The sequence below is a fragment of the Aulonocara sp. 'chitande type north' Nkhata Bay genome, linkage group LG6 (genome assembly GCF_057382095.1).
Source record: "Aulonocara sp. 'chitande type north' Nkhata Bay isolate Kocher_YH1m ecotype deep benthic linkage group LG6, A_spYH_male_GT1.1, whole genome shotgun sequence".
Taxonomy (NCBI): domain Eukaryota; kingdom Metazoa; phylum Chordata; class Actinopteri; order Cichliformes; family Cichlidae; genus Aulonocara; species Aulonocara sp. 'chitande type north' Nkhata Bay.
Window position 1 is genome coordinate 45,183,568 of NC_141349.1, and position 22,380 is coordinate 45,205,947.

The window sequence follows — 22,380 nt, forward strand, 5'->3', positions numbered from 1 at the left end:
ACGGGTATTTTTGAAAACAGAGATTTTCCGTTTTAAAAAATAATCCCGTCCACACATAAAGGCAGAAATGAAGGAAAACGCTGCTATGAACATGCCAAAGCAGCAGGTGGCGCTAGATTCCTAACCGTGCAGAAATGTTGGCCAATCAGAAGTCTAGAAGCCTCGGTGGGAAAAAGTAAACAAAGCTGGGGCATAGAAGCAGAACAGAGTCGTATGTGTGGAGGGACAGTAACTGTGTGTATATGTAAGCATTTAAACACTGCAGAGAGTAGAATTAACAGTAACAGTATTGTAGAAATTCATTTCACCGAAACAATAACGTGGCGCACAGTGTGACGCATGCACCAGTTTATTGTATTTCCAGACTTGTTTTCGGCACAATTTACAGTGCACGCTACTCTGTTTTTTGTCAGACTTGAAATAGTCGAAATACCTTCACACTACGGAACTTCTATGGCTCTTCCGTTCGACAATCTCTCCGGCATTGGAACCATCATCTGTTTTCTCTTCGGTCACACTCGGTTGATTTTTCTAGTCGGCACACTCATTTCCTCCATTACGCGCTGGCTCCATTACCCGCTGGCTGCTTCCCAAACAAACACACGTGCGGCTTGGCACTTGTGCTGTACTAACAAGTCACGCGACGTGACGCTGCGGCTGTGATTGGTTCAGCTCTGCGCTACTTAATTTGGATTGGCTGACCTTTTTTTTTTTTTTAAGAGGACAAGAGCGGCGAGGTCTATCGCGATAGCTTAATTTCTCTATCGAGTAAAAGTTATATCGCGATACATATCGTTATCGTTCTATCGCCCAGCTCTAGCTGGATGCCTACCTGTGCTTTTCTGTGCCATCGTTTTTTTCTTCTGATGAAAGAAAGATGGAACTCAGCAGGACCCTGAGTGTACCTGTCAGATGGTCACAGCTGTTGCTCGATATAACCAAAATAAGGTTGCACTGTTTTATATAAAATTAAAGTACACCTTCCTCAGACAGACAGACCACTGTTGCTTGTGTTTACCTCACAGCGACTGTATGATTTACATTCATTAGAGGGGATTTCAGATGAGGAGTAGCGATCATTCAGGATGGAAGTAGAACCTCCATAATACAGATCTGATTGTCACGAGAATCAAGCTATGGCTCATGTGTAAAACAAATCATTATCTTCAGTAATCAGTCCCAGGTGTTTTGGAGACTATACAAACAATAACATTGTTGTTTAAATTTTATTTTATTTAATAACTGTACAGTACTCTCTGTTTATAGTAACCATTGTCCTTAATGTAAATATGTAAGAAAAATTGTGTATGTTTCTGTCCTGTGTACTGTTTGTTTGTATATTTGTCTTTTTGGCTGCTGTTACAACCAAATTTCCCCTTGTGGGACAATTAAAGGATTATTCTATTCTATTCTATTATTTATTTTACAGCTGAAAATATCAATCACAGTTTAGGGCACTGAGAATTTTAGAAGACAAGTCGTTTTATTCATTCTCTGCAGCTCATTTAAAGACACTGATCAGCCGCAAGTGTCGAAACTTTGTCGTAATCGACACGAACTGGAGACAGCAAGCGTCTTTATCCGTGAGCTCTTTCATCGCTCAAATCTGTGATTAACTGCAGAAAATGCAACACCTGGAACACGAAGAGCGGAACAAGCCGCTAAGGTGCACCGGCTGCCTCCAGCTGAGCTGAAACCCGCCGAACAAACTTACCGAGCAGTCTGATTTTCCGCTTCAGCCCCGTGATGTGTTCAGCTGCCATCGCTGTGACTTCCTTCAGTCAGTGGCGGAAAACGAAGCCTTTGTTTCTGTTGGAGTTGGTCGCAGTGTTGCCTAGCAACGTGTACACCTAAAGCCAAACCAGGGCTCGTTGAATGAATAGTCGCGTCATTCTCCATTCAATCCAGTAAGGATCGCTGAGTCTCGCGATAGTTCAGGTGTTGTGCCAGAAAGTGATTGCCGTCCGCGGGAGCGCGCAGCTGCTTAAAGCTGTAGGGCCCAGATCCGTTACATAGACGGGATCAAACTGAGATAACGTGCTGTTACGTTTCGGTGTTGTCAGTGTTTTGTTTTTGCGTGACTGTCATGTGTTTCCTGTTTTATTTTGAAGGTCTGTTGTTATCTTAGTGTGTTCAATTTACGTTTCCTTGTCTCGTCAGGTCTAATTTGCCCCAGCTGTGTTTCCCTCCTGTGGTCCATTCCCTGATTGCTCCTTCTATGTATTTAAGCCCTGTGTGTCAGTTGGTCATGGTCGCGATCTCCCCCGTGTTGTAAATAGTTTGGTGTTTTGTTGTAAATAAATAGTCTGTTGTAAATAGCTGTGAATGGGTTTGTTAATATTTTCGTTTGAGACACCTTCGTTTTGGGATTTTGGTGGAGAGCTTTAGTTTTTTTCTCGTGTGTTTTTTTTCTTATTTCTATTTTCATACGTTGCACGCCGGTTGCCTAGGCCGGGGTGTAACAGTGCAAAAAACACATTCATGCCTCTGTTATTATGGAGGGACAGGAGTGACTTGAATGAATGAATTAAATTGGCCATTAATTAATTCATTAAATGTTTCATTAATTATTTAATCAGAATCAGAATACTGAGAAATAGCTCTAATATATACAGATCACTCAATTATAAATATCAAGAATGGACAGAGGTGATTATAAATAAATATCAAGAATACTGACAAAGAAAATTACAGAGTAGTAAAGAGTGTGCGCAAAAGACTGCAACTATTGTAGTGTTTACAGTGTGTTAGAGGAGGAGTTGTACAGGGAGATGGCCACTTCCTGTGCCATTCAGTGGTGCTTTTTGGTTATCTCAGTCTGATTAAGTGTGCTCCTGTGACTGACCAGCACGTCATGGAGTGGGTGGGAGGTATTATCCAGCACTCTTTAGTTTGGACAACATTCGCCTGTCAGACACCACCCTAAGGGAGTCCAGCTCCATCCCCACAACATTACTGGCCTGGTAAATCAGTTTATTTACACTTAGACTTAGAGCTTTTATTGTCATTGTGCGGTTTCTTGCACAGCAAAATTGGGTAGCTGGACCACAAAGGCGCACAAGTAAAGAAAAGAAAACAATATGCAACGAGGGAAAAAAAATAAACGGCAATATATATGCACCCATATATGTGAGTGAACTATATCATGGTGTATGCGTAGAAACATTGAAACAGAAATATCATGCGGATGTAAACAAGGGCAGGTATATAATATAATATAATAAATAAATAAGGGTGGAGGGGCTATCATTTAGCGTGGGGATGGTAATTCCACTGAGACCAAAATATTGCTCATACCAAAGATGTTGCACATGAGCCAAAAATATTGCACAGAACATGGAAAGAATGAGATACTGCAAATTGTTGATCAACAGCGGTGTCAGAGGGGTTTAATCTGTTGGCATCTGCGAATGATGTATTTAATTAATTCATTTTGTCACTCCGGGCCCCTGCATGTATTTGTTTTGTTTTGTTTGTTTCTTTGTTGTTCCCTTTGCACTTATCTCCACCCCCTGCCTAGAGACAGCCAGTTTGGCCCCAAGATGGCAGTGTCAGTGAGTGTGCATGAGTTTCTCTCCAAGCCATGTATGTTTTAATGTGATTATATCACAGATTCAGACATTGGTCTTAGTAAGCTGGAGTTATCTGAACCTTTTTTTACTACAATCAACTAAACCTGGCCTGCTCTGCTTGCCTTCTCTTTTGGCCGAGCCTGCATCTCCAGCCAGGCCTGCTCTGCTAATCCAGCTTGCTCCTCCAGCTAACCCTCTTCTGCTAAGATTGCTCCTCTGGCTGAGCCTGCTCTGCTAACTTGGCCTGCTCCTGCTTTTCAATCTGTTTTCAGGGTGTGACATAGTACAATTATAGCTTCTCTGAAATGGTAAATGGCCTGTATTTATATAGCGCTTTACTAGTCCCTAAGGACCCCAAAGCGCTTTACATATTGTTAGATTATAATATTATTTTATGCCATGTTATACCCTTAACTAAAGATTGTGAATTATTATGTAGTTTTAGTTTGCATTATTCTCCTGAATTAGAAGAAGCTGATAACTATTGCATTCGTTAAACTGATTTGCATTACATTAGACTGCTGATTTATTGTGGATGAATGATATTGTTTTATGATGCATTATACTGCTGAGTTATAAGAAATACTGTTTGCAGAAAGTCATCGCCTTATTTGTCTGATTAGAAGAGAACAGAGCATACTGGAGTTTTCTGCCCCATCTCAGCAGGAGCAGATAAACGGGGAGCCAAGGTCGTAGCTTAGGCGCCGTGTGAGAGAAAAGCATGTGAATGTTTAGGCTTTTATGATAAGGTGGGAGAACCAGAGGCTATAAGAGTTTGAGCAATGCTCCACCATTTTGAGATCTGAGGCTGTCTGCATACGGTGTCCATCTCCCACGTGTGTGATCATTAAAATCATCGTTTGACTTGACCCGGCCGGACCAAATTCAAATTCAAATTCAAATTTTATTTGTCACGTACACAGTCATACACAGTACGATATGTAGTGAAATGCTTGGACAACTGCTCGTGACCTAAAGAAAACAAAAAAGGAAAAGGCTATGAATAAGATAGGAAATAAATATGAAAAATTAAAAAGGGTAAATTTAACTAGGAAGGAATAAAATATAAATTAAGGTTAAAAATGAAATAACTGTACAACACAAATTAGAATGAAGGGTAAATTTAACTGGGAGAATAGGATAAAATATATAAATTAAAGTTGAAAATAAAATAACTGTACAACAAAATACACAATATAGAACTATATAAGAATGTATGAAGAAATCTAAATATAAATAAATATATACACAATAACAGCAGCTGTACAAGTATTAACCGGAAATGAAGAATATAGTGACCAGTGTTGTGCAAAAACAATGTCCAGAAAGTCCAGTGTGTGTGTAAGAACCATATGTGTGGGTCAGTACTGTGTGGTGGTGTGATTGAGAGACCGTATCGCCTGCGGGAAGAAGCTCCTCCTCAGTCTCTCTGTGTTGGTCTTCAGGGAGCGGAATCGCTTTCCTGACCTCAGCAGAGAGAACAGTCTGTTGTTGGGATGGCTGAGGTCCTTCACGATCTTCCTGGCCTTGGTCCAGCACCGCCTGCTGTAGATTGAGTGCAGGTCAGGGAGCTCGGAGCGGATGGTGCGCTCAGCTGACCGCACAACCCTCTGTAGAGCTCGTCTGTCCTGCATGGTGCTGTTCCCGAACCAGGTTGAGATGTTTCCCGTCAGGATGCTCTCTATGGTGCACGAGTAAAAGTTCCTGAGCACCTTGGAGGGCAGTTGGAAGTCTCTCAAGCGTCTGAGGTGGTAGAGATGCTGTCGGGCCTTTTTCACCACGGTGTTGATGTGACAGGACCATGACAGGTCCTGCGTGATGTGAACTCCGAGGTATTTGAAGCTGTCCACTCTCTCCACTGAGCACTCGTTGATGACGGGGGTCTGGTAGTTCCTCTCCTGCTTAGTGCTGAAGTCCACTATCAGCTCCTTTGTCTTACTGACGTTTAGAAGGAGGTTGTTCCTCTGGCACCAGTTCTCCAGATTCCTAATCTCCTTCAGGTAGGCCGTCTCGTTGTTATCAGAGATCAGGCCCACCACGACGGTGTCGTCAGCAAACTTGATGATGGTGGTGGAGCTGGTAGTGGCCACACAGTCATATGTGTACAAAGAGTACAGCAGGGGGCTCAGAACACACCCCTGGGGGGCTCCAGTGCTGAGAGTGGTGGAGGCTGAGACATGTCCGCCCATCCTTACTGCCTGTGGTCTGCCAGTTAGGAAGTTGGAGATCCACTGACACATAGATGAGCTGAGTCCCAGATGCTCCAGCTTGGTGGTGAGTGTGGAGGGAATTATGGTGTTAAATGCAGAGCTGTAGTCTATGAAGAGCATTTTAACATAATTCCTCCTTCTAGTGTCCAAGTGAGTGAGTGATGTGTGGAGGAGATGAGAGATGGCATCGTCTGTGGAACGATTTGGACGGTAAGCGAACTGTAGTGGGTCCAGTGTGTCTGGTAGTGAAGAAATGATGAAGTCTCTGACCAGGCGTTCAAAGCACTTCATCACTACTGAGGTGAGGGCTACAGGGCGATAGTCATTGAGAGAAGCAGGGTGGGGTTTCTTCGGGACAGGAACAATGATGGACTCTTTGAAGCATGTGGGGATCACCGACTGAGATAAAGAGATGTTGAATATCTCAGTGAACACAGGAGCTAGCTGGTATGCGCAGTCTCTGAGGATATGACCTGGGATGCCGTCTGGTCCTGCTGCTTTCCTGGTGTTCACTCTCTTGAAGGCTCTCCTTACTTCATGCTCGGAGATGACGAGCACGTTTCCGGTGCTGGCAGTATCTTCCTGTCTGCAGCCGTTAGCGCCGCTAACACTAGCATTGTTGGAGACCTTAGCTGCAGCCTCGAAGCGAGCATAGAAAGTGTTCAGCTCGTCTGCCAGAGTCACGGCCGCGTTCGTCATACCGGTTGTTGGTGCTTTATAGTCCGTTATTGTCCTTAGTCCCCGCCACAGGCTCCTAGAGTCACTCTGTTGGAGTTGTGACTCTAGTTTCCTCCCGTAGCGCTGCTTCGCCTCTTTCACCGCCCTCCGCACGTTATATGACGCGGCTTTGTACGGGTCCATGTCCCCCGTTGTGAGTCCCGTGTTGTAGGCAGCGGTGCGGGATCTCAGAGCGTTGCGGATGGTTTTATCCACCCACGGCTTCTGGTTGGGAAACGTTGTGATAGTCTTTGTCTCCACGGTATCATCCGCTAGTTTCCCGATGAATCCCACAACCGCTTCCGTAAACACGTTGACGTCATCGTCGGAGCTGTTTCTGAACATGCCCCAGTCTGCGTCATCGAGTGCGTCCTGTAACGCGGCCACCGATTGATCCGTCCAGCGCGCGACCTTCCTCTGAACCGGAACTTCCTGTTTCAGCCTTTGTTTGTATTTTGGCATGAGGAAGATGGCGGCATGATCAGATTTGCCAAACGGGGGGCGGGATTGTGCCTTGTAGCCGTCCTTGACCGTAGTGTAGCAGTGGTCCAGTGTCCTTTCACCCCTGGTGGGGCAGGTGATGTGTTGATAAAAGTTCGGCGCTGCGCGTTTGAGGTTGGCGCTATTAAAGTCCCCCGTCACAATAAGCGCAGCGTCCCGGTGTTGTGTCTGGTGCTGTGTGAGTGCCTCATGCAGCTCGCATAAGGCGGTGACCGTGTCCGCTTGTGGTGGAATATAAACGGCACTTACAATGACCGATGTAAATTCCCGAGGTAGATAAAAAGGACGACACATGATGGACAGTAGTTCCAGATTTGGTGTGCAGGAGCGTGTGAGAGGAACAACGTTCGCACTGTTGCACCAGTTGTTGTTCACCATTAAACACACGCCGCCTCCCCTTGACTTCCCCGAGTCCCGTGTCCTGTCCATGCGGTGAACCGAGAAGAACTCGGCCGGCTGGATGGCGTGGTCCGGCACCGCTGGGTTCAGCCATGTCTCGGTGAAGCAGAGGAGATTGCAGTCCCGAATGTCTCTCTGGAACTTTATCCTGGCCCTGAGGTCGTCAAGCTTGTTCTCCAGTGACTGGACGTTGGCGAGCAGGATGCTAGGCAGAGGTGTGCGGTGTGCACAAGCTCTCAGCCTGTTCCTGACGCCGGCTCGCTTCCCTCTAGGCCGCCGCCGCTTCCCTTTGTTCTCCCTCGAGATCTCACTCGGCCAGCTCAGATCCGGAGTTAAAAACTTCGAATTGTGAGTACATTGTATACCAATAGAAACAAGAGTGTCACTGTCATACCTAATGTACCCAATGGTGGTGATTTTGCCGATTTAGAAACGCTGAAAACTAACTTAAAAAACAAAGAAAAAGTGGTCGGAGCAGTCGTGACGGCAGCCGACCTCACCGGCGCCATCTTCATTGTGTTGTTATTGTGGTTTTTCTCTTGTCTCCATCCCCAATATTTTGAACCATAACATCTTGGGGGCTCGTCCTGTGGTATTGGGGTGGAATTTAAAGGTTTGGACGGTCCGAGGTTGTCGAACGGACAGGCACAAGCCAGTGGTCTGACGTGAGTGGGCATAAGCCGGCTTATCTAAAGGTAAGGCACTACCTGTTGAATTATTTCCAAAGTGTGCCAAATTGGATATGACTAAATTAAAGTCTACTCACTGAAATTACTGGCAGAGGGTCTGTTTTGATTTTGATTAGGAGCCCGCGTGTGTGTGTTATGCAGTAAAAGTCGGTTAAGAGTATTTAATGAAGTTGAAAAAGTATGAAAGAAATGCTGGGTTAGAGTCCCAAGGAATTGAGTTAAAGGCTCAAGTAGTTTGGTAGGGAATTGGTCATGTTGTTGGTTAAAGTCCAAATTGGTTATAAGTGTGGTCCTGAGTGATTATAAGTGAGGGTTGGCTCCATTGACCTCTAGGTGGCACTTGCCTTAGTCAGACTCTTGTTTTAGGGTGTTGACTGTTGTTTCAAATTGTTACAAATTATTATAGGACGGCACTGGAAGATGCTAAGAAGCACATAGCCCGGAGGTTACGCTCCCTCCTGGCCATGGACGCGTGGCCTTGACCTGTCGGCGAACAGGGATAGTTCTGTTTGGCTTAACTGTGGGGTACAGGGCATCCCGGAATTAAGCTAGGAGTTAGAGTCTCCTCACCATTTGAAACGGTGTGATGTGCTTTTTTGGACACAGTTAAATTGAGTTAGGGATTTTAGAAATCAGGCCATAGGCTGTTCTGGAGGAAACAGATACTGGTTAATTGATTACAAAAAAGTTATCTTTCTTCGGTTAGACCCGTTATGGTAAAATTTGTCGAAATTGTTTAGGTTCTTTAGAAATCAGGCCATAGGCTGTTCTGGAGGAAACAGATACTGGTTAATTGATTACAAAAAAGTTAGACTTTCTTCGGTGAGACCCGTTATTTTAAATTTGTCGAAATTTGTTAGGTGCTGAATCTGTCAGGCCTGTCAGTGGTTGTAAATATAAGATGTCTTTGTAATATAAAATAATAGAGTCTTGCCTGAGTTTTGTCTGACCCTGTGTGTGACGACAGCGCACTGCAGCGCTGCGAGCTATTTTTAGAGGATTTTTGCTTCCTGTTTAGTGTGTTTTTGAGTTTTATAATTATTATTTGCAAACAATGATACACGCCTGTAACTGAAACGCTGATTTTGCTGATTATAATATTACAAATAAGGTTTTGAATGACTATGCTGAATGTTTGATGTTTGGCTGGGTTTTGATATAGAAGAGACAAATTGTGCTTGATTAAGACCGGCACTTCAGTCGGCAGAGTAAGATTGTGATGAAAATGATATTAAATAAATCTCTTAGTGTGTTGATACAGGTGGCTACGGGCCTGGACCAACTGCCCCCCACGAGCATATAAAAGGTTAAATTAACCCACCTACAAACTGTCATGATACGGCTGTGTGGCAGGCAGGATGAGGACCCAATCGCAAAAACTCACGGACTCAAGGGATAAATTCAAAATGCAGCTTTATTGCTGACAAAAGATAATAGGAAAACTAAACTGGGAAAAAATAACATAAAGTTCACCAGGAAACACAGGGGGAATCACACACAGCATGAGGGAGAACGCGACGCCGAACAGAGGGAGACGCAGACAGAAATACACAGAGGGTTAACGAGGAAAGTGGGAACACACGGGGAACACAGCTGAAACAGATAACCATAACGAGACAGGGCGGGGTGAACATAACACTGACGGGAGACGGGCAGAGTCAAACAGGAAGTACACAGAGGTTCAGACAGGAGGAGAGAGCACGGGGAGAACACAGACATAACAGGCTGGGGAAAACATGGAATAACACACGAAAGGGGACAAGGGCTCATGAATACATAGAGGGGCACACAGGGGGTGAGAGTCACAAAGGGAAAGCACTCAGGGAACAACACAACAGGGCAACTCAGGAAACAGAGCCTAAACAGGGAACTGAATACAAAGAATCAGAATCAGAATACTTTATTGATCCCTGGGGGAAATTATTTTTTGTTACAGTGCTCCATTTTAAACCAACATTAAGACAAGACAGACAATACGCTAACTAAGAATAGTACAATATATACATATATATACATACATAAGTCACTTATTTCATTTCATTTCATTTCATTTTTATTTATTTCACACTTGGTACTACAAATCAAACAAAACAACCACATCTTCTGTCAACAAAACACAACAACCATGTGTGAAAAGGAGCAGGAAGAAGAAAATATTCTTATTAAACCCTGCCCCCTATCTACCATCGAACTTATATCACCGGTGGGCACCAAAAATCAGGAACAAACTAATATTGACATTTCTCTCCGGTCGAATCCCAAACCAACATCACATTCATTCGCCTTCTTCATACTGAGTTATCGTTTTAAACATATAACACTTTTTAAAACATTGTAAATTTATACAATTCTTTAAATTATAATGAAGTGAATTCCACAGTCTTATACCCCTAACCGTTGTGCTCATTAATCTTTGTGTAGTCCTGGCTAACTGATGTTTAAAATAAAATTTCCTTCTATTCTCTTCTCCCCTTGAACACATCAAAAATACTCTTTGTAACTTAAAAGGCAAAATATTATTTTTAGCCTTAAACATAATTAATAATGTCCGTAATTTCACTAAATCTCCTAATTTTAATAATTTTGATTCTATAAATAATTTATTTGTATGTTCTCTATATTTAACATTATGAATTATTCGTATAACTTTCTTCTGTAATAGGTTTAAAGGTTTTATGGTATTCTCATATGTATTCCCCCAAACTTCAACACAATAGTTGATATATGAAAAAAACAAAGAAAAATATAAAATACGCATTGTTTTATAATTTAATAAATCTCTTGTACTACCCAAAATATAAATACTTTAAATACTTTAAATACTTATAAATAAATAGTTGGAAAAGAAACATGTGTAGCTATAGCAGCAAACAGTGTGTTAAGTGGATGCGTTGTACAGGGAGATGGCCACAGGCAGGAATGATTTCCTGTGTCGTTCAGTGGTGCTTTTCGGTAATCTCAGTCTCTCACTGAACGAGCTCCTGTGACTGACCAACATGTCATGGAGTGGGTGGGAGGTGTTATCCAACATTGTCTTTATCTTGGACAGCATCCGCCTCTCCGACACCACCTTGAGGGAGTCCAGCTCCATCCCCACAACATTGCTGGCCTTACGGATCAGTTTATTAAGTCTGTTGGCATCTGCGACCCTCAGCCTGCTCCCCCAGCATGCAACAGCATAGAGGATCGCAAAGGCCACAACAGACTCATAGAAAATCCTCAGCATTTTCTGGCAGATGTTGAAGGACCTCAGTCGCCTCAAAAAATAGAGACGACTCTGGCCCTTCCTGTAAAGTGCTGTGGTGTTTTTAGCCCAGTCCGGTTTATTGTCAATGTGTACTCCAAGGTATTTATAGTCCTCCACAATGTCAACACTGACCCCCTGGATTGAAACAGGGGTCAAGTGTTTCCTGGTCTTCCTGAAGTCCACGATCAGTTCCTTGGTCTTTGCCACGTTGAGCTGCAGATGATTCTGCTCACACCACGTGACAAAGGAGTCGACCACAGCCCGGTACTCTGTCTCATCATCCCTGCTGATGCATCCAACCACCGCAGAGTCATCAGGAAACTTCTGAAGATGGCAGGTCTCTGTGCAGTGGCTGAAGTCTGTGGTGTAGAGGGTGAAGAGGAAGGGGGAGAGGACAGTCCCCTGTGGTGCCCCTGTGTTGCTAATCACCTTGTCAGACACACACTGTGGGAGACGTACATATTGTGGTCTTCCTGTCAGGTAATCAACAATCCAGGACACCAGAGAAGCATCCACCTGCATCGCTGCTAACTTATCACCCAGGAGGGTCGGCCTGATGGTGTTGAAAGCACTGGAAAAGTCAAAAAACATGACCCTCACAGTGCTCGCCGGCTGGTCCAGATGGGTGTAGACACGATTGAGCAGGTAGATGATGGCGTCCTCTGTTCCGAGACGAGGCTGATAAGCGAACTGAAGGGGATCCAGATGTGGTCTTACTATGGGTCGCAGCTGGTCCAGGATGAGCCTTTCCAGGGTCTTCATGATGTGGGAGGTCAGTGCCACGGGCCTGTAATCCTGGGGGCCACTGGGACGAGGCGTCTTTGGTACAGGGACGAGGCATGATGTCTTCCACATCACCGGGACCCTCTGCAGACTCAGACTCAGCATAAACAGTTTATGAAAGACTCCACACAGCTGGGGGGCACAGGTCTTGAGGACAAGGGGACTCACTCCGTCTGGTCCAGCAGACTTGCCTGAGTGAAGTCTCCTCATTTGCATCTCAACCTGGTATTGAGTGAAGGTGATGGGTGGGGGAGGGGTGTCAGGAATCTCACAGGAGGCAACATGTGAAGAGAGAGGCTGGCACAGTGGTGTGGCTCTGGATTCCAGGCTGACTGCAGGTGAGGTTGTGGGGGTGGGAGCAGACACTGTGGTGTCGAATCTATTGAAAAACAGATTCAACTCGTCGGCTCTATTCTCACCTCCCTCAGCTCCCCTGCTGTTGTTTGGCCTGAATCCAGTGATGGTCTTCATGCCCCTCCACACCTCTCTCATGCTGTTCTGCTGGAGTTTCCACTCCAGCTTCCTCCTGTAATTGTCCTTAGCCTCTCTGATCTTGTCCTTTAGTAACACCTGGATCTTCCTCACCTCCTCTTTGTTGCCCCCTCTGAAAGCCCTCTTCTTGTTGTTGAGGAGGGCTTTGATGTCCTTAGTCACCCACGGCTTGTTATTTGGGTAACAATGAACAGTCTGAGCTGGAACAATGGAGTCGGTGCAGAAAGTTATGTAGCCTGTGATACACTCAGTAAGCCCATTGATGTCCTCGGCGTGAGGCTCACAGAGTGTTTCCCAGTCGGTCACCTCGAAACAGCCCTGTAGTTCCGCTATTGCCTCCTCTGACCACCTCCTAACAGTCCTGGTGGTCACAGGTTCCCTCCTCACAATTGGCACATAGCGGGGGGTGAGGTGATTCAGGTTATGATCTGACCTACCAAGTGGGGGGAGGGAGGAGGAGCTGTATGCATCCTTGACGTTAGCATACAGTAAGTCTAAAGTTTTCTCTCCCCTGGTGGGACAGTCCACATATTGTTTGAATGTTGGTAGTGTATTGTCCAGTGATACATGGTTGAAGTCACCCGAGATCACAATAAAGGCACTCGGGTGCTGAGTCTGTAGCCGAGCTATGGCAGAGTGGATAGTGTCACATGCAGCTGTGGGGTTAGCAGAGGGGGGAACATAGACAGCCACCAAGATGACGTGAGAGAATTCCCTGGGTAAATAATACGGCCTGAGTCCAACAGCACACAGTTCAGTGTCCGGGCAACAAATCCTTTCTTTGATTGTTATGTTGGCAGGGTTACACCACCGGTTGTTAACTAAAACAGCAAGCCCACCTCCTTTACGCTTACCGCTAGCGATGCTGTCCCTGTCCGCCCGAACAGTGTGGAAGCCTTCCACGGAAGCATTCTCATCGGGAATGTCCTGGTGCAGCCATGATTCGGTGAAACACATCAGGCTACACTCTCGGTATTCCCTCTGACTCCGTACCAGTGCTGAGAGCTCGTCGATTTTAATTGCCAACGATCGCACATTTCCCATCACGATAGACGGCAGACACGGTTTAAACCTCCTCCTCGCTTCGAGCCTCCGCTGTCTCACCGTCACCTTTTTTCTTCTCTTCTGTCCTTGACCTCTGCATCCCCGATGTGTTTTCCTCCAAATTTCAGCCGGCCGGCATCAGGGCGATCAGCTGATCTCTGGAGTAAACAGTCCGTGCGTGTAGGAGATGTGCCGCGGTCCCGTTCCTTGATAAAAGTAACAGTTCCACGGCCACCAGAAGAACAAAAACTCTCTCAATCCACATGATTGAGTAAGAGATAGAAAACGGAGGAAAATACAAGTCAGAAAAAAAAAAGAATACGTAAGAAGAAAGAGCTAAACTAAGAGAAAAGCAGGAGCGACTGTAACAGGCTGCACGCTGGTTGGCGCATGCGCACTAAACACATGAGAACTAAGAATACTGGGCCAACATGGCCCAGGATCATGACAGTACCCCCCCCCCTCAAGGGCTGGCACCCGACAGCCCAAACCCAGGAACCAAAACACAAGCAAAACAGAAAACACCCCACCCAGGGCGGGAGGCGGGGGACCAGGACGGAGGGACCAAAACAGGAAACAAAAACGAACAACAGAAAACACAGGAGCACAAGACCACAGTCCAAATAAAGTTCAGGGGGCCGACCCAGAGCCCACCGGCACAAAAGTTCACGGGTCACATGGTCGGGGGGCCGACCAGGCGGGTGGCACAGGTGACAGAGCTGGTCCGGAGGCCGGCCGTGCGCAAGGCAACGGCGGCGACGAAGGAGCAGTTCAGGGGGCCGACCGCGCGGAAGGCAGCGGCGGCGGCGAAGGAGGAGACTGAGCAGTTCAGGGGGCCGACCGCGCGGAAGGCAGCGGCGGCGGCGAAGGAGACTGAGCAGTTCAGGGGGCCGGCCGCGCGGAAGGCAGCGGCGGCTCTCCAGTGTCAGGCGTACTGGCCGAGGCCCGGTGGGCACAGGACCAGACGAGGCAGGACCAGACGAGGCAGGACCAGACTGTGGCGATGCGGGGGCCGGACCAGGCGTCGCTGCAGAGGCCGAGGCTGGACCGGGCGAAGCACAGGCCGAAGCAGGACCAGGCGACGCAGAAGCAGATGGTGCCTGGACGGGCTCCCCGGGCCCTCCAGCATAGGCTTGAGGCTGAACGGGCCCCTCGGGCCCACCAGCGGGGACAGGAGGCTGAACGGGCCCCTCGGACCCTCCAGCGGAGACAGGAGGCTGAACGGGCCCCTCGGACCCTCCAGCGGAGACAGGAGGCTGAACGGGCCCCTCGGGCCCTCCAGCTGAGACGAGGAGGTGCTGGCCGGGCTGACCAGAGCCGCCAGCGGAGACAAGGAGGCGCTGGCCGGGCTGACCAGAGCCGCCAGCGGAGACGAGGAGGTGCTGGCCGGGCTGACCAGAGCCGCCAGCGGAGACGAAGAGAGGCTGGAGAGGTTCCCCTGAACCCCCAGCGGAGACGGATGCAGAGCCAGCGGGTGCGGGGACCTCTGGCACCGCGGGCGCTGACTGTAGCGGCACAGGGCACACAGCCGGCTTAGGATGCAACGGCTGGGGCTGTGTAGGGCAAACAGTCAGTTTAAAGTGTGTCAGCACCGCGTAATCCTCAGCTGGCGAAGAAGGCTCACAAAGGCTTCCAGCTGAGGTGGGCAGTGACTGAACGGGTTGCTGGGCTAAGCACTGAGCTGGTGACAGAGACAATAACTGAGCTGACAAACTAACAGGCAATGAGGCAAAGGACTGAGGCGGTAACGGAGCGGATGACTGAGCAGACTGTGGAGCTGATGGCTGCGCTAAAGACAGGGGTGCATGTCACAGTGATGGCGAAACAGCAGGTAGTGGAACCGATGACTGAACAGGAGATGGAGCTGCTAACTGTGCTAAAGCCTGGACTGGTGACAAAACAAGAAACTGCGTAAACAACTGAGCTACAGACTGTGTTATGGATAGTAAAGCCAGTTGAAGTGGTAGTTGCGTTTGTGGTTGAGCAGGTGTCTGACTCTGGGTTGCTCTCCTTCTGGGAACAGGAACAGGTGCTAGGCCTGGCCGAACACCAGCCATCCCCACCCGAGAAACAGATACGGGTGCAGGGACGAGCTGGGCTCTGGCTGCCTTTACCCTGGGGGCCGGTGTAGGTGCAGGAGCTAGCTGGACCTCTGTCGCTCCCACCCGAGGAACTGAGACGGGTGCAGGAGTCGGCAGGGTCACGGCTGACCTCACCCGGGGAACCGGAACAGGAGCAGGCAAAGGCAGGGTGTCCATCAACCCCACCCGAGGAACAGGTACGGGTGCCGGGATGAACGGAGCCTCTGCCAGGCTGGGGACAGAAGCAGGAACCAGCTGGACCTCAGCCACCCTCACCCGAGGAGCTGATACGGGTGCAAGGGAGAGCTGGGCCCGCGCTGCCCTGGTTACAGGAACTGGAGGCGGAGAGCGGAGTTCGGGAGCAGTAACAGACAGTGAAATGTTGATCATGTTGATTATGTTTATTCCAGTGTGCGGAGCAAGGTTATTATTATTAAAGACAACAAATGAAATAACGAAAACTAGAAGTGGAAAAACATTTGCGTTAACGGAAATAAAATCAAAAAAAGAGAGGAAAACTAACTAAAACTGTAATGAAGGTTCACAAAACTAACTAAAATCAACTGGATTTATAGCAAAATGTGTTTAGTATCATTGATGTGTGCGTGCCCTGCAATAGTCAAGTCAAGGCAGTACGTAAGTCGAGTCGTCTGTGTCGCTGCTCCATCCACGCGCAGAATCATGTCAGGAAAAGTTGGGAGAAAGCGCCAGAGTCCAATTTAGGATTACTTTGAATATGACTGTTTTTTAGATATAGCAAGAATCTGGTAGTGGAAAGAGACACAATGTCCTCTTGAGACCCAGGGAGGAAGGAAGAAGAAAAAAGGAAAAGTAGTTTCAGTTTTTCTTTTTCTTTTTTCTTTTTAAGATAAATCAAGTGTTGGGACGGTAAAAAAAACACATTACAAAAACAAAATTGTTTTAAACTAATTTTATTTAAATTTTACAACAGGTGCACTACAGTGCACAAGGGGAGTTCATTGATCACGACTGTGAAACTAACAACATTCAAGAGCTATTTAAGAAAATTAAATGCTCCACTGAAATTTTTGTAAGCAGGAGATTAAAACGTATTTATATAATAATATCAAAAAATGTAGATCAGTGATTGCACTGGGCTTTCTATTTCACAAAAGCCAATTCATTTATGATATCTGAGGAAGCATTGTGATTTTTTATTGGGAGACACAAAGGAACATTTGGCACTTCCCACATCTCACATATGTTTTACTGTTGCACCTAATTATTCTACAACTGAAATGCCTTGGACTGTAAATCATCTCAGGCAAGTGGAGTGAACCATATTTTGCTACACTCTCATCTGATTGGGGTCTCCTTTTCTTGGTTTTCGGAGAGAACTTTTCATTACTGGTATTATTCAGGTCTTGTTCACATGTTTGTCCCAGGTTTCTCAGCCAAGAGGAGCTTGAACTCCAGATACGGGGAGTTCTTTTCGCACATTGAGATCACTGATAACTTTTAACAACGACGTGATCTTGTAGAAACAATTAGGCGTCATGGATTCATTTATAAATGCGACTCTTATTTTTACTTTACTGGAAAACATTTCTGCACTTTACCCATATTTTATTTTTTAACTTAAAATCAAAAATTCCAGATTCTCCTACATATCGGTTTCGGACCAGCTAGGACGACAGATTTCAGGTGGCCCTGTGTCTTTCTCTATTACATCTGCCACTGCATCTTGATAATCTTTGTGTGGCTCCTCCTGGGTTCTCACCCTCTCCTATCTGGCTCACATGACTCTCATCTTCTGAAAAATCTATGTTTGAATTTCGCTCAATTATTCTGTTAAGAATTCTCTCTGCCTTCGTTAAAGAGTTGTCTACTAGGAAAAAGTGAAATAAATATAAGTACAAAGTCCCGACATGCACTAGAGTACACATTAATAAATTAGTCATGTTCTCTGTGAAACTCAATAAGCCTAATTCTTAAAGACCCCTCAAATTATTTACTAGATGTTTATTTTTGAAAATTAATCAAAATCTGATTTTAAAAAAACATTTTAATTGTAAATATCATGCTTACCTTTCTTTCTTCCATAAAATGTGCTGGTGGGTACGCCAGCCATTTTGAAAAGGTGGGAAAAAACAATTGGCAAGGCCATACCCCCACGCATGTGATATAAGGTTAAAGGTACTGTTGTCCTCTCTAAGAAACATCAGGACTTAGAGGAGTGGCAAGTAGAGTATGAGAGCTATAAGCAAAAACGAAATGTGTACTACAGTGCGCAAAAATGAATTACTGGGTCATCAGGGGGTTATGAGGGACATTTGTAAAACTAAAAATCCCACAAACCTTGAAGTGCACTTGAAAAGCTCACACAAGAAGGCTAACCTAGCTTATCTTGAAGAGCTCATCCTTGAAGAGCTCCCCCACCCAACCCGCATCCCCAGAAAGCAGCTAACCCCAGATAAGGCAGCGTGATGCATCCCGAGACAAAAGGACTGGGACATCTAAATAAATGTGTGAAACAATCGCCTTTAAAAGGTTATCAATTAACTTGAACCAAAATTAGGAACACCTGGTGCAGCAAGAGTTAATAATCTTAATACCCAAGGATAAGCATAAGAGCATGATTGATATAATGGAGCTGGGATTTGGTGACACTTAATTTTTGCAAAACAAAACTAAAACTATAACTGGCACTAATCTAAACTAAGCTGAAAACTAAGGATTTTCAGAAAATAAAAACTAGACTAAACTAGCAAAGAATTGGTAAAAACTAATTACAACTGGTAAAAATTGAAAATCTGGAGTGGAAACTAAATAAAAATAAAAACTAATGAAAATGGCAAAACGATTAAAACCCTGGTGCAGAGATTCGCAAAATCTGACCAGGAAACGTTATAAAATGGATTGTCGGAACAGTCAGCGTTAAAGTCACCTTTGACAGTCCAGACTAAGATGGCGTTGAACATCTACAGGGCGGAAAAGGGTTGGTGTGACCAAGGTGTGGTTTGGCTTGTTGTATGTATATTTTGAGATCATGTGGCTCTGGATGGACCAGTTACCAGGCCATGGAAGGAGGACAGACTCATTAAATGAGGAGAAGGAATTTTCTGGGATTGGAGATCCTCTGGGTGAGTGGTTGACTGAAAGCATTCATAAAATAAAAGCTATCTGTTGATATTGATTGGTAATAGATTGATAATTGGCCACATTTACAGCTGTATTGACTTGTTGTGGACGTAGTCGACTTCAGGTTTAAGCACTCTAATCAACAGGTTGAAAATAGACATATTAAAGGAAGAGTATGCAGCGCCACCCTGTCAGACGCCAGTGACGGTGGGGCTCAGTGATGAATTAGGTGAGTTGCATTCATGGCTGACTCATAGCAGAGTTTCCCCTGCTGTGGTCAGTGAAGGAAAAACCAGGGGAAAGTCAAATTTAAGAGAGCCATCTATGAACGTTTATCTGTCAAGTTAAACGGGACGAAAGGGGGTGTTTTATTGTTATTTTAACATGAGGATTATTATTGCATGAGAATCATGCAACAAGCATTGCATTGATCATCATTTATTGAAGTTTTTGATATTATACTAACATTTGTGTTCCAGTGATTGTTATAACCTCAGATTAATCTTCTATTTACAAGTGTTAGGATAATCGTATAATCTTTCTTTGCAGGTGTAACCATGCTCATTTTTATACATATTGCAACTTGTTGCTCATTGTAGAGTTGTGCTCAAGTTAATGAGGGTTAAAAGCTACAGTCAGCGCGAATGTCTGACTGATCTATTGAGGGAAAAGGCTTCGAGCATAGAGGGCCGCACGCACTTACATAACATTGATATCATGTTATTCTTTGTGATTTTTATTCAATTATGTCTTTAAGCTAAGTTTTAAATAGTGGCAGTTGATTAAACGACATTTATTAAAATATTAAATACCTGAGTCAGAACATCACACGCAGATCAACTTATCAATCTGGGAAACCTTGTAGCTGCCTAACCTTTTCTTTTAATGTTCTAGCTCCGTTGATTTGACACATGGGAATGTGTCAAATAAGGGGGGGAAGTTGAGCTTTAACATCAAACAAGGATTATTTGAACATTTTTATAACTTCATTTGTGTCTTTAATAACTTAGGAATGGTAAAGCTTAAGCTAATAGTGGCCCGAGAAGTTTCCGGACTTTTGTAGAGAATCAGTGAGAAGCATAGATCATTATTTCCATGTTTAAGCATTAATCATTGAAATGAACTGAATTAATTAGACAAAATTAATAAGTTTCAGATACATCTTGCAATTGTGCTTATGATGAGTTGGCACTTGGTCTTTTGAAGGTCATAAGCTTCGTTCGGCGTGATGGTCCGGACTGATATTGTTATGATCCGGAGTATGCGACTCCGTGTTTGTTTAGTTTATTAGTATTCTGTGGTTTTGGTTACCTTGGGTGTTTATACTCTTCTGTTTCATGGTTCATGTTCCTATGTTCTGTGTCCCCCAGTCTGTGTTAAGTTGGTGTGTTATGTCATTGCGTGTATGTGTTTCCTGTTTTATTGTGAAGGTCTGCGTCTTATGTGAGTGTTTCAGTTTGTCTCCCTACTCTCGTCACGTGATCACTCCCAGCTGTGTTCCCACCTGTATGTAATCTCCCTGTGTTCTCTGAGTGTATTTAAGTTGTGTCTTCTGTCATAGTAATTGCTGGTTCGTCTGTGTTGTTTCCCCTCGGTCTCCCTGCGTCTTCCCGTATGTATTTCTCCGAACCTCCCTGCATCCTCGTTTCTGGTTTGTCTTATTAGTTTACCCAGTTTAGGTTTCCAGTTTCATGTTTTGTCGCCACCGTTGTTTGTACTTACCCACCTCTGTGAATAAACACTCACCTGCACCAGAGCTGCCGCCTTTTTGGTCCCTTTCTACAATTCCACACGGCTTGCCCCGGCAATCCGTGACAGTACGAACCAGCCACCATGGACCCAGCGGCAGTAAATCCGTCCGAGGAGCTCCGGGATGACGTTACATATAACGTGGAGACTCTCCTCGGGCTGTGGCTTGAGGACCCTCCAGAGGAGCTTCGCCGCGCCGTGGAAAGTCGGCTACAACGGCTCTTTTCCGGCCTTCCATGGCTTCTAACTTCACTTCCTCCGACCGTGCAGGCTTTTCTCCGGCACACACCCCACCTTCTCTCAGCCGCTCCTGCCTCGCTGCCCGACTCGCCGGATGTGATCTTGCCCGGCCCGTCGGAGCTGTCTGCGGGGAGGAAACGCAGATCGCGCCGCCGGCGCGCCACCCCACAGCCGGATGTTCGGACTTCTAATTCCCCGGCTGTGGTGAGTGAGGACTCTGTGTCTTTTCCAGACTTTTTGACTGTTCATTCAGGGGCTGTGTTTTGTGTGGCGGATGTCAACGCGAGCTGCTTATCGCCTGTGCAGCTACCGGCAGCTCAGTTAGCTCCCCCGCAGCCATTCTCAGCTCAGTTAGCTCCCCCGCAGCCATTCTCAGCTCAGTTAGCTCCCCCGCAGCCAGTGCTCCTCTCAGCTCAGTCTCCGGTGCCACCTTCAGTTCGGTCTCCGGTGCCACCTTCAGTTCGGTCTCCGGTGCCACCTTCAGTTCGGTCTCCGGTGCCACCCTCAGTTCGGTCTCCGGTGCCACCCTCAGTTCGGTCTCCGGTGCCACCCTCAGTTCAGTCTCCGGTGCCTCCTTCAGTTCAGTCTCCAGTGCCGCCTGTAGTGCAGGCCCCAGTAGCTCCAGTGCCGCCTGTAGCGCAGGCCCCAGTAGCTCCAGTGCCGCCTGTAGCGCAGGCCCCAGTAGCTCCAGTGCCGCCTGTAGCGCAGGCCCCAGTAGCTCCAGTGCCCCCGCTACCCGTAGCTCTGGCTCCAGCATTACCGGTTCCACTCATTCACTCCATGCAGGGAGAAAATTTAAGGTCCAGTCAGGGAGTTTCTCGCGCTTTAGCTGCTTCAGGCACCGTTCTGCACTCCAGGGCTTCCCCAGAGGCTAGGTCTCGGTCCCCAGCTGATTCTGGACCCCTGAAGATTGAGCAGCCCTCAGAGACCAACTCCGTGTCTGTGCTGTCTGAGCAGGGCCAGTGCTCAGTACAGCACCCATTGCCTTCGTGTCTGCCAGAGGACTCCATGCCTGCTGGCTTTGTGATGGCTTCTGCTGGAGGGTCCAAGGGGCCCGTCCAGCCTTCATCTCGTGTCTCCGCTGGAGGGTCCGACGGACCGCTCCGGCCTTTGTTTCCTGTTTCAGCTGGAGGGCCCGAGGAGCCCATCCAGCCTCCTGCCTCGTCAGCTGGAGGGCCCGGGTTAGGGGAGATCAAAGTTGGGAGCACGGTCCCCGAAGGGGGCCGTGCTCCAATGCACAGACCATACCTGCTCCCTTCTCAGGCGTCCAGGACCCCACCAGTGGGGTTTCAAACTCGTGTCCAATCAGATTGGCAAATGGTTAGGCTTAGGGCAGGGGGTCAATTATTCTGGGGGTCACTGAGGTTAGGGTTAGGGCCAATTTCAAGGCCAGGATGCTCCCTTGTGAGACCTGAAAAAGGCGAGGTCCCCAGAGCAGTGACAAAATGTCCATAAGTACACACATGAAAGTAATGAAATGTTAACTATATACACGTTGTTGTATTAATACCTCCTATAACCCTTTTCGTTGAGGCCATTTGGATAAACTGTATT

The 22,380-nt window shown here is 46.4% G+C and overlaps 1 protein-coding gene and 1 pseudogene across 2 annotated transcripts in view; one reads left to right on the plus strand and one right to left on the minus strand.

Annotated features, from left to right (window-relative positions):
* LOC147328721 (outer dynein arm-docking complex subunit 3-like) overlaps positions 1 to 1,922 on the minus strand; it is a 33,856-nt gene extending 31,934 nt beyond the window's left edge. Inside the window, exon 1 of one of the 2 annotated variants that reach the window (XM_086297324.1) lies at positions 1,715 to 1,922. In XM_086297324.1, the coding sequence (XP_086153450.1) occupies positions 1,715 to 1,763 (49 nt within the window). In that variant the 5' untranslated portion in view covers positions 1,764 to 1,922. The remainder of the gene's footprint in view (positions 1 to 1,714) is intronic. The other variant, XM_086297325.1, reaches the window with a different exon arrangement.
* Positions 1,923 to 20,670: 18,748 nt separating this feature from the next.
* On the plus strand, positions 20,671 to 22,012 carry LOC147328722 (uncharacterized; annotated as a pseudogene).
* The last annotated feature ends 368 nt before the right edge of the window (positions 22,013 to 22,380 follow it).